General features: G+C 41.8%; 1 protein-coding gene across 2 annotated transcripts in view; it reads left to right on the forward strand.

Moving 5' to 3' along the window:
* The window catches only part of ttc7b (tetratricopeptide repeat domain 7B), a 371811-nt gene that overhangs the window by 56163 nt on the left and 299814 nt on the right, over positions 1-15834 (forward strand). For both annotated transcript variants that reach the window (XM_043696948.2, XM_043696949.2), the window contains exon 5: positions 14351-14472. In XM_043696948.2, coding sequence (XP_043552883.2) covers positions 14351-14472 — 122 coding nt within the window. The remainder of the gene's footprint in view (positions 1-14350; positions 14473-15834) is intronic.

Consider the following 15834-nt stretch of genomic DNA (forward strand, 5'->3'; position numbering starts at 1 on the left):
ACTTTTATTGTGTCTATAACATTACAAAACAACTAAACCGTTCAACATGACATTAAGGATCGTCCTTAATGTTCTGTCCCATCTGTCAATCTTCCTTCCCACTTATCCGCTCCACCCTCCTCTCTGACCTATCACCTTCACCCCCACTTCCATCCACCTATTACACTCTCAGCTACCTTCATCCCAGCCCCACCCCATTCCCATTTATCTCTCCACCCATGACGCTCCCAGCCTCATTGCTGATGAAGGGCTTTTGCCCAAAACATCAATTTTCCTGCTCCTCCGATGCTGCCCGACCTGCTGTGCTTCTCCAGGACCATGCTAATCATGACAGTAAGGACTGGCAACTAAAGCTTGGTGAAAAAGGCAAGTTTTAAGGAGTATCTTAAAGGAGTAAAGCAAGACACAGAGTTTCAGAGAAGGAATTTTAGAGATTAAAGCATAGACACCTATGGAAATGACCACGCAATCATGTTGTATTCATTCCCCTTTCACAACCACAAGAGGAGGGTAATTGAAGACAGAGTGGGGACCATTGTAACAATTGTGCAGCTGCCCTGTTATGTAAGCATGACTGTCAGGAGCAGACCTGTGTCTATTCTGTGTTCTGTGACTAATCGCGTTTTATAAAAATATTTAAAGCAAAGCTATCTTGTGTTATTTCTACACTCTTTAACACACCTAATCTATTTCAATCCTATACTGATGATATGACATAAATAGGAAGGACTACCAAATGGTTGTTTTTGTTTGGTACATTTGTGTAATAATGTTATATATTTCAGATCAGAGTGGTTTATTGGCAGGGCCAAAAACTTTAGCTAAACTTGCTTTGAAGTCAATGCCCCTAATGTGATAGGGGTCCAAGTTATAAAGAACAAAGAACAAATAAAATTGCAGCACAGGAACAGGCCCTTTAGCCCTCCAAGTCTGCGCCAATCCAGATCCACTATCTAAACCTGCCGCCTATTTTCTAAGGATCTGTATCCCTTTGCTCCCTACCCATTCATGTATCTATCTAGATACATCTTAAATTATGCTATCGTTCCTGCCCCTACCACCACCGCTGGCAACGTGTTCCAGGCCCCCACCACCCTCTGCATAAAGAACTTTCCACGCATATGTCCTTTAAACTTTCCCCTCTCACTTTGAACCTGTGATCTCTAGTACTCTGGGGAAAAGCTTTTTTGCTATCCACCCTGTCTATACCTCTCATGATTTTGTAGACCTCAATCAGGTCCCCCCTCATCCTCCATCTTTCTAATGAAAATAATCCTAATCTGTTCAATCTCTCTTAATAGTTAGCACCCTTCATACCAGGCAACATCTTGATGAACCTCCTCTGCTCCCTCTCCATAGCATCCACATCCTTTTGGTAATGTGGCGACCAGAATTGTACGCTGTATTCCAAATGCGGCTGAACTAATGTCCTGTGCAATTGTAACATGACCTGCCAACTCTTGTACTCAATACCCCGTCCAATGAAGGAAAGCATGCCGTATGCCGCCTTGACCACTCCACTGACCTACGTTGCCACCTTCAGGGAACAATGGACCTGAACACCCAGATCTCTCTGTACATCAATTTTCTGTTAAATTATGTTTGAAGTTAATTAGGTCTGGTTGTTCCTGAGCCATTGTAAATTAACCAAGTTGATCTAAATGATATGATAATTGTAAAATGCAAAGTATAATGGATAACCTCTGGAATTATTTGGGAGACAAAGTAGATATTCTGATGGAAGAAAGTGATGGGTTTTATGGTTGGATGAGCTTGAGTATGGCTTTCCACATGCATTTATTTTGGATAATATTAGTTTTGGGTCTTGACGTAGTATTTGCCAAGTTGCTTTGATTTCTTCTAAACTTTGATCTTTTGTGTTCTTTAAAACTTCTTGAAGAACTTTATATTTTTTGTCCCCTCCATGAAAAAAATCTAACTCAAGAAGATAGTTTTGTGTGTAAAAGGTTAGAGCTGAAAAATGTGTTGCTGGAAAAGCGCAGCAGGTCAGGCAGCATCAAAGGAGGGGGAGAATCGACGTTTCGGGCATAAGCCCTTCTTCAGGAATCGCATAAGTCCTTATTCAGGAATTCAGAAAAAAAAAATGACCTGCTGAGCTTTTCCAGCAACACATTTTTCAGCTCTGATCTCCAGCATTTACAGTCCTCACTTTCTCCCTGTGTAAAAGGTTGACCTGACTAAGTACTTGCCGTTTGTATCCCCCTTAAATTTTCCACCTCTCACCTTGAAAGCGTGACCTCTCATTATGGAATCCTTCACTCTGGGGGAAAAAGCTTGTCTCTATCCACCCTGTCTATACCCTTCATGATTTTGTAAACCTCAATCAGGTCCCCCCCAATCTCCTTTTTTCTAATGAAAATAAACCTAACCTATTCAACCTTTGTTCATAGCAAGCACCTTCCATACCAGGCAACATCCTCGTAAACTTTCTCTGCTCCGTCTCCAAAGCGTCCACATCCTTTTGGTAATGTGGTGACCAGCACTGTACACAGTGTTCCAAATGCGGCCGAACTAACGTCCTGTACAATTTTAACATGACTTGCCAGCTCTTATACTCAATACCTCGTCCAATGAAGGCAGGTATATGCCTTCTTGACCACTTTATCCACCTGTGCAACAACCTTCAGGGTACAATGGACCTGCACTCCCAGACCTCTCTGCTCATCAACTTTTCCCAAGGCTCTTCCATTCATTGTATAATGCGCTCTAAAATTAGACTTGACTAAATGCATCACCTCACATTTATCTGGATTGAAAGCCATCTGCCACTTTTCTGCCCAACTCTCCAGTCTATCTATATCCTCCTATATTCACTGACAGTCCCTTATGCTTTCTGCTACTCACCAATCTTCATGTCATCTGCAAACTTGCTGATCATACCAACAGTGCCCTCTTCCAGATCATTTATGTATATTAAAAACAACCGTGGCCCCACCACTTATCCCTGTGGAACACCACTGGTCACCTTTCTCCATTTCGAGAAACTCCCCTCAACTCCTATTCTCTGTCTCCTGTTGCTCAACCAGTTCTTTATCCACCTGCTAGAACACCCTGCACAGCATGTGACTTCACTTTCTCCATTAGTCTACCATGGGGAACCTTATCAAACACCTTACTAAAGTCCATGTATATGACATCAACAGCCCTTCCTTTATCTATCAACTCGGTCACTTCCTCTAAGTTGGTAAGGCATGATCTCCCCCCGCACAAAACCATGTTGCCTATCACTGATAAGCCCATTCTTTTGTAAATCTAAATAGATCCTATCCCTCAGTACCTTCTCCAGTGACTTTCACACCACTGACATCAGGCTCACTGGTCTGTAGTTACCCAGAATAGTCCTATTAACTCTTCTTGTACAGGAGGACAACATGAGCAACCTTCCAGTCCTCTGGCACCTCACCTGTATTTAAGGATGCCACAAAGATATCTCTCAAAGCCCCTGCTATTTCCTCTCTCGCCTCCCTCAGCAACCGAGGATAGATCCCTTCCAGTCCTGGGGATTTGTCCACCTTAATAACCTCTAGCCTACCCAACACAGCTTCCCGACTTATGTCAATGTGATCCAGACTAATCGAATGTCTATCTCTAATCTCAAGATTCATCATGTTCCTCTTCTCAGAGAACACTGATGCAAAGTAATCATTCAGAATCTCACCCATTCTCTCAGGTTTGACACATAGCCTTCCTTCATTATCCTTTAGTGGACCAATCCTTTCTCTAGTTACCTGCTTGCTTCCTATATAAGAATAAAATGCTTTGGGATTCTCCTTAATTCTGCTTGCTAAAGCTATTTCATGATCCCTTTTAGCCCGCTTGATTCCTCGTTTAAAACTTGTCCTACCCTTCCAATATTCCTCCAGGAGTCGTTCTGTTCTTAGCTGCCAGGAGAAAGTGAGGTCTGCAGATGCTGGAGATCAGAGCTGAAAATGTGTTGCTGGAGAAGCGCAGCAGGTCAGGCAGCATCCAGGGAACAGGAGAATCGACGTTTCGGGCATAAGCCCTTCTTCAGGGCTTATGCCCGATTCTCCTGTTCCCTGGATGCTGCCTGACCTGCTGCGCTTCTCCAGCAACACATTTTCAGCTCTTAGCTGCCAGGACCTTATGTTCGCTTCCCTTTTCCTCTAGTCGTGCAATTTCTCCTGTCATCCACGATTCATGTATCTTACCCTTCCTATCCTTTGCCTTCAACGGGGCATGCCTATCCTGCACAATCTTTAACCTATCTTTGAAAGCCTCCCACATCTCAAACGTGGACTTCCCTTCAAATAGTTGTGACCAATCCACATTTCCCTACTCCTGCCTAATTTTGATATAATTGGCCTTGGCCCAGTTTAGTACTCTTCCCTTAGGACCACTCTCTTCTTTATCTGCGAGTATTCTAAAACTTACAGAATTGTGGTCACTGTTCCCAAAGAAATCCCCCACCGCAACTTCTACCACTTGTCCTGGCTCGTTCCCCAATACCAAGTCCAAAATAGCCCCTTCCCTCGTCAAACTATTGACAAACTGCTCTAGAAAACTCTCCTGGAAATTTCTTACAAATTCTACCCTATCCAGACCTCTGACACTAAGTGTATCCCAGTCAATGTTGGGAAAATTAAAATCTCCCATCACCACTACCCTGTTGCCTCTACATCTTTCCATAATCTGTTTACCTATTTGTTCTTCTACCTCACGCTCACTGTTGGGAGGCCTATAATAGAGCACCAACAGTGTAACTGCACCCTTCTTATTTCTCAGCTCCACCCATAATGCCTCACTACCCAAGACCACCATAGTGTCCTCCTTTAGCACAGCCGTGATATCGTCCCTGACCAGCAATGCAACTCCAACCACCCCCCTCCCCTTTTACTTCCCTCCCTGTCTTGTCTGAAGCATCTGGAACATTTAGTTGCCAATCATCATGCCCTTCCTTCAACCAAGTCTCTGTGATGGCAATAACATCATACTCCCAGGCATCAATCCAAGCCCTAAGTTCATCTGCCTTACACACTATACTCCTTGCATTAAAGTAGATGTATTTCAGGCCACCAGTTCTTTTGCGCTCACCTGCTCTCTGCCTATTCTGCCCTTTATTAATGCTATCTTCATAATTCTTACAGTCCCCAGTCTCCACCTCACTGTCTACTTGTTTTCTCTTCTGGTTCCCAGCCCCCTGCCACATTAGTTTAAAACCTCCCCAACAGCAGTAACAAAAACTCCCCCAAGGACATTGACTCCGGTCTGGTTCAAATATTGACCCGTGCTTTACACAGTTTGACAATTGATTTTGAGTATTGGATTTGGATTTTGGGCAATCTCAATGAACTTGCATAGAACTCTGCAGGACAGGAACGGGCCGAACATGATGCCAAATTAAACTAATCCTTTCTGCCTGACCTTGGTCTCTATCGCTCCATTCCTTGCATATTCATGTCCTTATCTTAAAGTCCCTTAACCAGCTACTCTCTGTGTAAAAAAAAACGACTTGCCTCTCATATCTCCTTTGAAGTTTCCCCCCTCACCTTAAATGCATGCCCCTTGAACTTGACAGTAATAAGTTTATACATTTCGCACACGAACAAATGCCTACTTTTAACAGTACCAAGGGGTACCTGACCTCCCAAAGGGCACCTGTCCAAAGATGACCTGGTACCAGATTTAAAGGAGTACCTTATTTCTTCCCTGAAGTGGTACTTTAGCTATCTAAATAATCCCACAATGGTCAGAGCTACTCGTACCAAGTCAAATCTGCATGCTTCAGCTTTCACACTTCAAGGCTCTCAAAATCCCATTCAGTAAAGAGAACTGATGATGTAAGTGGCCAGCTCCTTTTATAAAAATTTCTGTTTCAACTCTCTTTCTCATAGGAATAGGAAGTACTGCATTTGAGAGCTGGACTTCGAATTTCCAGGCTCATTTGTTAATTTCACCATGTGGGAGAGGTTGAAATCCGAGAAGGTGGAACATTTCAAAGTGGACAGACTATGCTGTGATATACAATCTGGAGCGCAGTGGGACTAGATTGGGTTGGGATATCTGGTCGGCATGGACGAGTTGGACCGAAGGGTCTGTTTCCATGCTGTACATCTCTATGACTCTAAACAGACAGAGATAATGCTACTCTGGGTGCCACGTCTACATGCAGACAATGGGGAGACAATTTTGGGGACCCATGTTCAAATTGCGCCGCGGCAATGCTGGAATTTCAATCCAGTAAAAATCTGAATTAAGAATCTAACGATGACAATGAATCCATTGTCAATTGTCAGAAAAACTCATATGGTTCTCTAATGCCCTTATGGGAAGGAAAGTGCTATTCTTCCCTGATCTCGCCTACATGTGACTCCAGACCCACAGTAATATGGCTTTATACAAATGATTTGGATGTGAACATATGAGGTATGGTTAGTAAGTTTATAGATGACAGCAAATTTGGAGGTGTAATGGACAGTGAAGAAGGTGACCTTGGAGTACAATGGGATCTTGATCGAATGGACCAATGGGCTGAGGAGTGGCAGATGGAGCTTAATTTAGATAAATATGAGGTGCTACATTTTGGAAAAGGCAAATCAGGGCAGGACTTGTACACTGTGTTAAGGTCCTGGGGAGTGTTGCTGAACAGAGAGACCTTGGAGTGAAGGTTCATAGTTCCTTGCAAGTGGAGTTCCAGGTAGGTAGGATAGTGAAGAAAGTAATATGTTTGTCTTTGTTGGTCAGAGCATTGAGCATAGGAGTTGGGATGTCATGTTGCAGCTGTATAGGACATTAGTCAGGCCACTTTTGGAATACTGCATGCAAGTCTGGTCTCCCTGCTATAGGAAGGATATTGTGAAATTTGAATGGGTTCAGGAAAGATTTACAAGGATATTACTAAGGTTGGTGTGTTTGAACAATCGGGAGAGGCTGAAAAGATGGGGCTAATTCCCCTCGAGTATTGGAGGCTGAGGGGTGACCTTATAGAGGTCTGTAAGATCATGAGGGGCATCGATAGGGTGAATAGCTAAAGTCTTTTCCCCAGTATGGGGAGTTCAAAACTAGAGGGCATAGGTTTAAGGTGAGAAGGAAAAGATTTAAAAGGGACCTAAGGGGCAACTTTTTCACACAGATGGTGGTGCGTGAATGGGTTGGGGAAGTGGTGGAGGCTGGTAAAATTACAACATTTAAAAGATGTCTGAATGGGTATATGAATAAGAAGTGTTTAGAGGGATATGGGCCAAGTGCTGGCAAATGAGACTAGATTAATTTAGGATATCTGGTCAGCATGGATGAATTGCGGCAGGAGGATCTGTTTCCATGCTGTATATCTCTATGATTGTATGATTCTTAACTGCCCTCTTGGCAATTGGCGGTGGGCAATAAATGCTGGCCTAGCCAGAGAAGCCACATCCTATGAATGAATGTAAAAAAGAAAAACAACTATAACAGTTGTCTGTTGTGCAACAAAAGACATTGTAGCAACTAAGTGCAAGGGAACTTTGAACTGCTGCCTGGAATATTATTGTAGCTCAGTGTATGCGACTAATTACGGCAATGTGTGGTTGAGATTGTCTGGAGCTCCTTATTACATAACCTTTGCTCACTAATGATGCCTTTGAAAACCAAGGAGGTTATCAATTTCTTTTTAGTGTGTCAAAAAAAACATATTTCAGAGTTGAAGTTATGAAATGGTGTAATTTGTTATTTTTGTCTAATGTATACCTGTTTATCAGTTTTTACTCCAAGGGGACAGTGTTTGGACCGATTTAGTTCAAATTGAGAAAAGATGGATGCCCCTAAACTCTCAGCGCAGTTTGATTTGTTTGGACTAGTATTGCAAAGTCCTAATTTGACCATGACGTTTATTTTAGATTCTACATCATAATTTACACTTCATCAAAAATGCAAAGTTCTGATCTTTATGGAGAGACTTCCATTTAGTCACTAATAGAAATTCTTTCCTGCTTCGAGCAATTAAAAGTGAACATTTTTAATATCATTCACTCACAGAAGTCTGATACCAGAAAGTGAGATAAGTAACATTTAAGCACACATACTGGAAGAAAATCTGATGAGGTGGGAGGAATCTTGCATGGATCATAAGCACTGGCATAGACCTGGACCAAATTGCCTATTTCTCTGTAGTAAATGTCAGGTTTTAAAAAATTCATTCAGAGGATGAGTGTGTCAATGGCTGGTTCAGCATTTATTGCCCTTCCTGGTTGCCCTTGAGAAGGTTTTGGTGATTTGCCACTTTAAACCGCTGCAGTCCGTTTAGTGTAGCTAGACCCACAATGGTGTTAGAAGGAATTTTGACCGAACAACTCTAGAGGAATGCTAATATGTTTCAAAGTCAGGATGGTGAATGATTTGGAGGGGAACTTGCAGATGATTGTATGCCCATGTATTTGCTGTCCTTGTCCTTCTAGGTTTGGAAGCTGCTGTATGAGGAACCTTGGTAACTTTCTGCAGTTCGTCTTGTGATGGTGCACACTGCTGATACTGAGCGTCAGTGGTGCTGTAACGTTCCAATTTTGTTCTTTAATTCTTTCACCCTTATAGTTGGCAACGCTCTGGAGTGAGTGAATTATAAAGGAGTTATGGGGAAATGTCTTCATCCAGAGATTGGTTGGAATGTGGAGCTTCATGCCTTGCCTTCATCGACCGGGGCATTGAACATACAATTTGGCAAGTTATGTTACAGCTGTACAAAACTTTAGTTTGGCCACATTTGGACTATTGTATGCAGAGCAGGTTGCCGAACTAGCAGAATGACATGGATGCTTTGGAGAATGTGTAGAGAAGGTTTACCAGGATGTTGCCTGGTCTGGATGATTTTAGTTATGAGGTTGGATAAACTCAGATTGTTTTCACTGGAAAGATGGAGGCGGAGGGTGATCTGATTGAGGTCGACAAAATTTTGTAAGCCGTAGAAAGGGTGGAAAAGTCAATTACAACTTGGCATAGATTCAAGGTGAGAACGAGAAAGCTTAGGGGAGAAGTGCAGGGGAAACTTTTCACACTGCGGATGATGGTTGCCTGGAAGGCAGTGAAGGTGGTGGAAGCAGGCACATTAGGACTATTTTTAGCATACCTTGATAGATGCATGAACGTGAAGCGAACAGAGGAATAGATATCACGTGTGGGCAGTTTAGTAGTAGTCTAAGTATGAGCTAGGAGTCAGCACAGGTTTGGTGGGTCAAAGGGCCTGTTTCTGCACTGCATAGTATTATGTTTTCTCCTGTCTCCTGATGCATTCTTTGACATGCCAATCATGTTTTGTAATCTTGCCCCATTTTCAGTAGCGTTTGTACATCAATCTACCAATTTTTAAAAATATATCTTTATTGACGAGCAATATGTGTGTCTATTTGAAGTATGTGCTGTCAGCCCCTAGTGATTGATACTATCCCATATGTCCCAACTGATAAATCTAATTATTTTCCACCACCTGTCAAATGTCATGTGGCTGAAATAACTATTTCTAATTTCACAATACTGACCATACCTAAACAAGTTGAAGCTCAAATCAATTTGACAAATTAATATACATCAACCTGTTATATTTGGCCCAGGTCAAATGTAATTCTTTCTTGCCAAAGGTATTTTACAATTAACCATAATTAAACAATATATATTTAATTCCTCACTTAATCAACTCAAAATGATAAAACCTAATTATTAATCATGCAGGTTTGGCAAGTGATTAGGAAGAATGGTGAAGTATTATTTATTGCATGTAGAATGCGATATAAAAGGAGGGATGTTTTTCTACAGTTTTTCAGCATTAATGAGGTCGCATCTGGAGCTTGTACAATCTCCTTATTCAAGTATGAAGAGTGTTAGAAGCACTTCAGAGGAGTTTCACTCAGCTGAAATCTTGGATTGTGTCCCCTTGTCCTCACCTGAAACGTTAACTCTGATTTCTCTCCAATGATTCTGCCAGACCTGCTGAACTTTTCCAGCAATTTCTGTTTTGGAACCTGGGTATTTGTGTTGAGGGTGATGTCTTATGAGGAAAGATTAGACAGGCTGGGCTGTATCAATTAGAGTTTACAAGATAAGAGGTAATCTTATTGAGGTAATTCATCCTGAGGGAAGTTGACAGGATGGATGGTGAAGGTTATATGAGAGTACAACAGGACCTTTAAAAAAAAAACAAAAGGAATGCGGATGCTGGAAATTAGAATCAAGAACAGAAATTGCTGGGAAAAGTCAGCATGTCTGGCAGTATCTGTGGAGCGAAAGCATAGTTAACATTTCGGGTCTAGTGACCCTTCTTCAGAACTGAGGTAGCTGGGAAATGTCGGTTTTTATGCAGAAGATAGGGTGGGGGGAGGGACTAATGAGTAAATAAATAGGCAGGAGTAGAGCACAAAAAAGAGAAGAACATTTGGTCAGACAAAGAAGTGAATAACTATCAGTCCAGGAGAATGAATACCTGCTTATGGGGATTATTAGTGGCTAATAGTGAGTTGTGTGTAATAGCAGACCATATGATCGCAAGACCTGGTGTGTGGGAGTTGCACTAAGGGCATGGGAGAAGGTACCTCAAACTCTAAAATTGTTGAACTCAGTATTGAGTCCAAAAGGCTGTATCGTTCCACAGTGGAATATGCTGAGCTTTGCAGGAGCACTGCAACAAGCCTGAGACGAGATGTTGGCCAGGGAACAAAGCGAGATGTTGAAGTGGCAAGTGACTGGAAGCTAAAGATCATTTTTGTGGACAGAATGTAGATGTTCTGAAAGGCAGTCACCCAACGTAGGGGAGACCACATTGTGAGCAGTGAATGCAGTAGACTAGATTGAGTGAAGTGCAGGTGATCTGCTTCACCTGGAAACTGCATTTGGGCCCTTCGATACTGATGCGCGAGAACGTTAGTGGGCAGGTCATAGATCACTTACAGTTGTAAGGAAAGGTGATGTGAGGCGAGTGAAGGAGGAATGGAGCAGAGGGATTGGTCCTTGCAGAAGGCTGACATGGGAGGGGAAGTGAATCTGTGTCTGGAGGTGGCAGAAATGGCAGCTAATGATCCATTAGATATGGAGGCTAGTGGGATGGTAGGTAAGGGGATGGGGGGAATGTGTGGGAGGAGCTGAGGGCTGAAGACCAGGAGATGGGTTGGACCTAGCTGAGGACCCTGTCAGTTATGGTGCTGGGGAATCCTCAGTTGAGGAAGAAGATGGACATTTCGGAGGCCCCCTTGTCGAAGTTGGAATTGTCAGAACAGATGTGATGGAGATGGAGGAACTGGGAGAATGGAAGAGAGTCTTTACAGAAAACAGTGTGTGAGGATCTGTACTCCTGCCAACTGTGGGAGTCACTGGGCTTGCAGTGGATATTGGTGGCCAGCCTAACCTCAGGAATGGAAATGGAAATGTCAAGAAAAGAAAGGGAGGAGTCAGAGATGGACCAGGTGAAAAGGAGAGCAGTGTGGAGGTGGGAAGCAAAATTGATAAACTTTTCCAATTCTGGACCAGAGACAAAATCAGCACTGATGATAATCATTGTCGTCTGGGCAAAAGAGTTATGGGTGGGGGCTGGAATAGGACTGGTCACGGTGGTGTTGCAGTGGAATATAGTTCCTTGAAAGTGGCAGCACAGGGAGACAGCGGTGAAGGAAGGTATTTTTGTATCCATTCATGTGATGAGGGCATAGCATTTATTGCCGATTCCCAGTTGCCCAGACGACAGTTAAGAGTCAGTGTCACTGTTGAGAATCTGGCGATTCATAAAGGCCAGATCATGATTTTATCATGACTTCTGTCATTAATATAGGCACCATCGTAGGGTGACTTAGAACACTTTTCATTGTGTTTTTCTTGTAAAATTGCATACGACTATAAATTATAAAGAAGTTAGGATGGCACTTTCCTTCCGTAATGGACATTTGTGAATCAGGTGGGTTTTTTCTGACAATTGACAATGGGTTCATAATCATCATTGGACTCTTAATTCCAGATATTTATTGAATTCATATTCCACCATCTGTCATGTCTCAAGTCCAGTCCCCAGAACATTACCTGGTCTCTAGAAATATTTAAAGAAATAACTAGCAGCTGACCTCAGGGGATGCAATGTTATACAAAGCACTTTTGTCACAGGTACCATATGTCAGAATTCTTTTGACGTTTCTTTTTTCTCAGAATTAATTTCAAAGTCACTTTCTGTGGTTAAACTTGCATTTCTGCTCTTCTCCTGTTAACCAGTGAGGCAGATGGGGCCTCACTGATCATTGTTATGATTCTTTACAGCCCCTTATCTAAATTGGTATTTTTTAAAAATAGCACCCAAACTGACTCAAATACCTGATACGGCACTGTATCCTCATATCTTGTGGACCTTGACTCCATCACAACTCTTCTGTTGTTTTTAATTTTTTGCTTAAAAATGTGTTGCTGGAAAAGCGCAGCAGGTCAGGCAGCATCAAAGGAGCAGGAGAATCGACGTTTCGGGCATAAGCCCTTCTTCAGGAATTCCTGAAAAAGGGCTTATGCCCGAAACGTCGATTCTCCTGATCCTTTGATGCTGCCTGACCTGCTGCGCTTTTCCAGCAAGACATTTTTAAGCTCTGATCTCCAGCATCTGCAGTCCTCACTTTCTCCTTGTTTTTTTATTGATGACACTGTGATCATTGTGGCATTTCTATTTTGTTTCTCTTTTAAGATCCACATGTTCTGGTTAATAAGATATGACTTCTCAATCTATTTGTATAGGTGGTAAGTGGAATGCCTTATAATCCACCAAGCATTCTGTAGTCTCCCCCAGCCCTAGAATTCTCAATCTTTGATTTACCCAGCCTACAATCTCGCAAAATCTCTGTACCCATTCCAAAGCCCATTAAGCCACTGAGATATCTGTGACCTCCTTCAGCTTTGCAGTCTACAGGTCCCCCAATTCTGGTTCTCCTATTGGTGGCCATGCTTTTAGCTGCCTCGCCCCATAGCTTTGGAATCCTTCCCCAGATCTGTATCTCTACTTTCCTTCCTTTAAGACCTTAAGAACGTAACACTTTGTTACAATTCCTAATACAGTATCTCCTTATGCAGTTCAGTGTAAAAGTTTGTTTTATAGCATATGTGAAGCACTTTGGGATAATTTTGTATGTTACAAGTGAATATAGAAGGATGATCTGACCAAAATATTCCTCATTAAGCAAAAGATAGAACAAAGTTAAACTTAAACTATTTCTAATGGTTGGGGATTCTAGAACTAGCAGGTATAATTTAAAAGTTAGGTCCAATCCATTCAGGAGAAATGTTGAGAAGCACTTGTATACACAAAGGATGATATTTGGAATTATTTTCCACAAATGGTAGTTGATGCCACATCAATAGTTAATTTTTAATCTGAGTTAATAATTTTTCTGTTAAACAAAAGTATTAAAGAATATGGGCTAAAGGCATGTGTATGGAGTTAGGCCAAAGATCATCCGTAATCTCATTAAATGGCAAAAGAGCCTGAAGGGGCTGAATGGCCTGCACTTGTTTCTGTATTCCTGTAAATGACAATTCTTTGGCCTTAATGACCTAGTGTACTGCAAAATATCTGAAATGGACAAAGCTGTCCCAAGTCCTGTCAGTCAAAATGCCAAATGCAGTTGCATGCTGGAGCACATCATTGACAAGGCTTATGTGCATTTAAAAGGCATTTACAAGTTTTAGATCTTGACTAGCACTGGGCTGATTTTGCTTTATGCTACAAATGAAGTTTGAGAAGCTGATTGTCGGTCAAATTGGTGACTGTCTCGACAATCTGTCTCCTGTTCTTGATGCTGAAAATATTGTGCTAAATATTAAAATGTACATTTAAATTCCTGTTATGTCTATTTATTTGTTTGTTTCAAAGGCAGAATCTCTTTTAAGTTAGGTTAGTTGACTTCTATTTTAAATCAGTCCTGTGGAAATAAAAACAGCCTCCAAGTGAGGAATCGCAAGTTTGGTTCCTATATAGGCAGTTATAGTGCTCTCCTCCCATAGTTTAAGTTGCACATTTTCTGTTGATGAGAGAAACTGGTTTGTACTAAGTAAAAATATCTGTAAACATTAGATAATTAAATATTACACTGCCCCAGTTCAAAGTCTGTACATTGTTTTCAGTGTTCAATATACGCAGGCTTAATTATTTTGTCCTAATACATAAAAAGTGTAACAAAAACAGACATTGCTGGAAAAGCTCAACAGGTCTGACAGAGTTAACATTTTGGGTCCAGTGACCCATCTTAAGGTCTGAGGAAGCAAGACCTGCTGAACTTTCCAGCAATTTCTATTTTTGTATCTGCTTTATATAAAAGGTGTATATCATTTTCTTAATGAGATTAACAGATTGGCAAAAGAAATAACAAACTATTCTTATTTTTGGAGCCAGGTATTGAACACAAATATCCAGAACAGGAGTCCAAAACCCGGTTCAGCATTCCAAGAACAGGAATTGGGGTTCTTCCTTGAAACAGGACTTCAAAGAGCTCACGTCATTTATTTCAAAAATGGGTGAGATTTCAGATGTTTGCATCTTTGTATGTGTGTATACAAACAGGTGTGTGTGTGTGTGTGTGTGTGTGTGTGTGAGAGAGAAAGAGAGAAGCAGCATAGATGGGAGCTAGGGTAACATATTTGGAACCACTGTGTACGTGCATGCATCATACATCTCTGTCTGCTCAGGTGGATGCAAGTTTCTGTATAATTTCAAATGAATTAAATTTAGAGAAAAGTATTGAAAGATTTTGGAGAGAAAGTCTAGTAGAAAGGAAAACTAAGTAAAAGAATTTATTAGAAACAAATTCAAGACGATGGAAATAACTTATCAATCTGGATTTACTACCTGTTTCTTTCCAAATCCGAGTAAGCAATTCAATCCAGTGATGGAGCATTGTTCTTAGGTTTACAAATAGAATAGAATAGCAAATTATTGTCATGTGCATTCCTAAAACAAAGTGAAAAGTTTTATAAGTCACCTCCCAACCCTGCTGGGTCAAAATGCCCTCTCAAAGGGAATTGTGGGTCAACCTACACCAAAAGGACTGCAGTGTTTCAAGAAGGCAGCTCACCATCACCTTCTCAAGGGCAACTAAGGATGGGCAATAAATGCTGGTCAGCCAGCGACGCCCACATCTCATGAATGAATGAGTTAAAAACCTACTTCTGGTCCTTCACCCTGCTTCCTGTGTGAGCTTGGATGGGTATGAAAATCCAATGAAGTCAGTTTTTTTGTTTTGTGCACAATAAAGAGGAATCTAAGCACTGCCTCACTATGTAAACTCTCCTAAGTCTTCAGCCAGTGTTCCTGATAAAGAACTATGACAGTAAAATAAGGCTGGGATTTTTGGACATTGACAGTGATCAAGTTTTAGATTAGATTAGATTCCCTACAGTGGGGAAACAGCCCTTCAGCCCAACCAGTCCACACCGACCCTCCGAAGAGTAACCCACCCAGACCCATTTCCCTCTGACGAATGCACCTAACACTATGGGCAATTTAGCATGGCCAATTCACCTAATCTGCACATCTTTGGACTGTGGGAGGACCCGGAGGAAACCCATGCAGAACGGGGAGAACGTGCAAACTTCACACAGACGGTCGCCTGAGGCTGGAATCGAACTTGGGACCCTGGTGCTGTGAGGCATCAGTGCCGCCCCTGAAGAAGGTATTGCCCTAATTTCTTCTTCAGTCTATATAGTCGTTCGATAACTACCCTAGTCCATTTTTGGCAAAGGGTTACAGAAGGTTCTGTTTTAAGTTCTGTGTTGTAATATATGTGAAAACTTCTGTCTTCATCTTGCAAAAATGCTTTCAAGATGTATTCCATTCTTCATGAAGAATGGAACTTTATGCATCACCCCCCACGCAAGTAA

The sequence above is a fragment of the Chiloscyllium plagiosum genome, unplaced genomic scaffold (genome assembly GCF_037043375.1).
Source record: "Chiloscyllium plagiosum isolate Xiang-an unplaced genomic scaffold, Cpla_swu_hap1 HiC_scaffold_8, whole genome shotgun sequence".
NCBI classification, from domain to species: Eukaryota; Metazoa; Chordata; class Chondrichthyes; order Orectolobiformes; family Hemiscylliidae; genus Chiloscyllium; species Chiloscyllium plagiosum.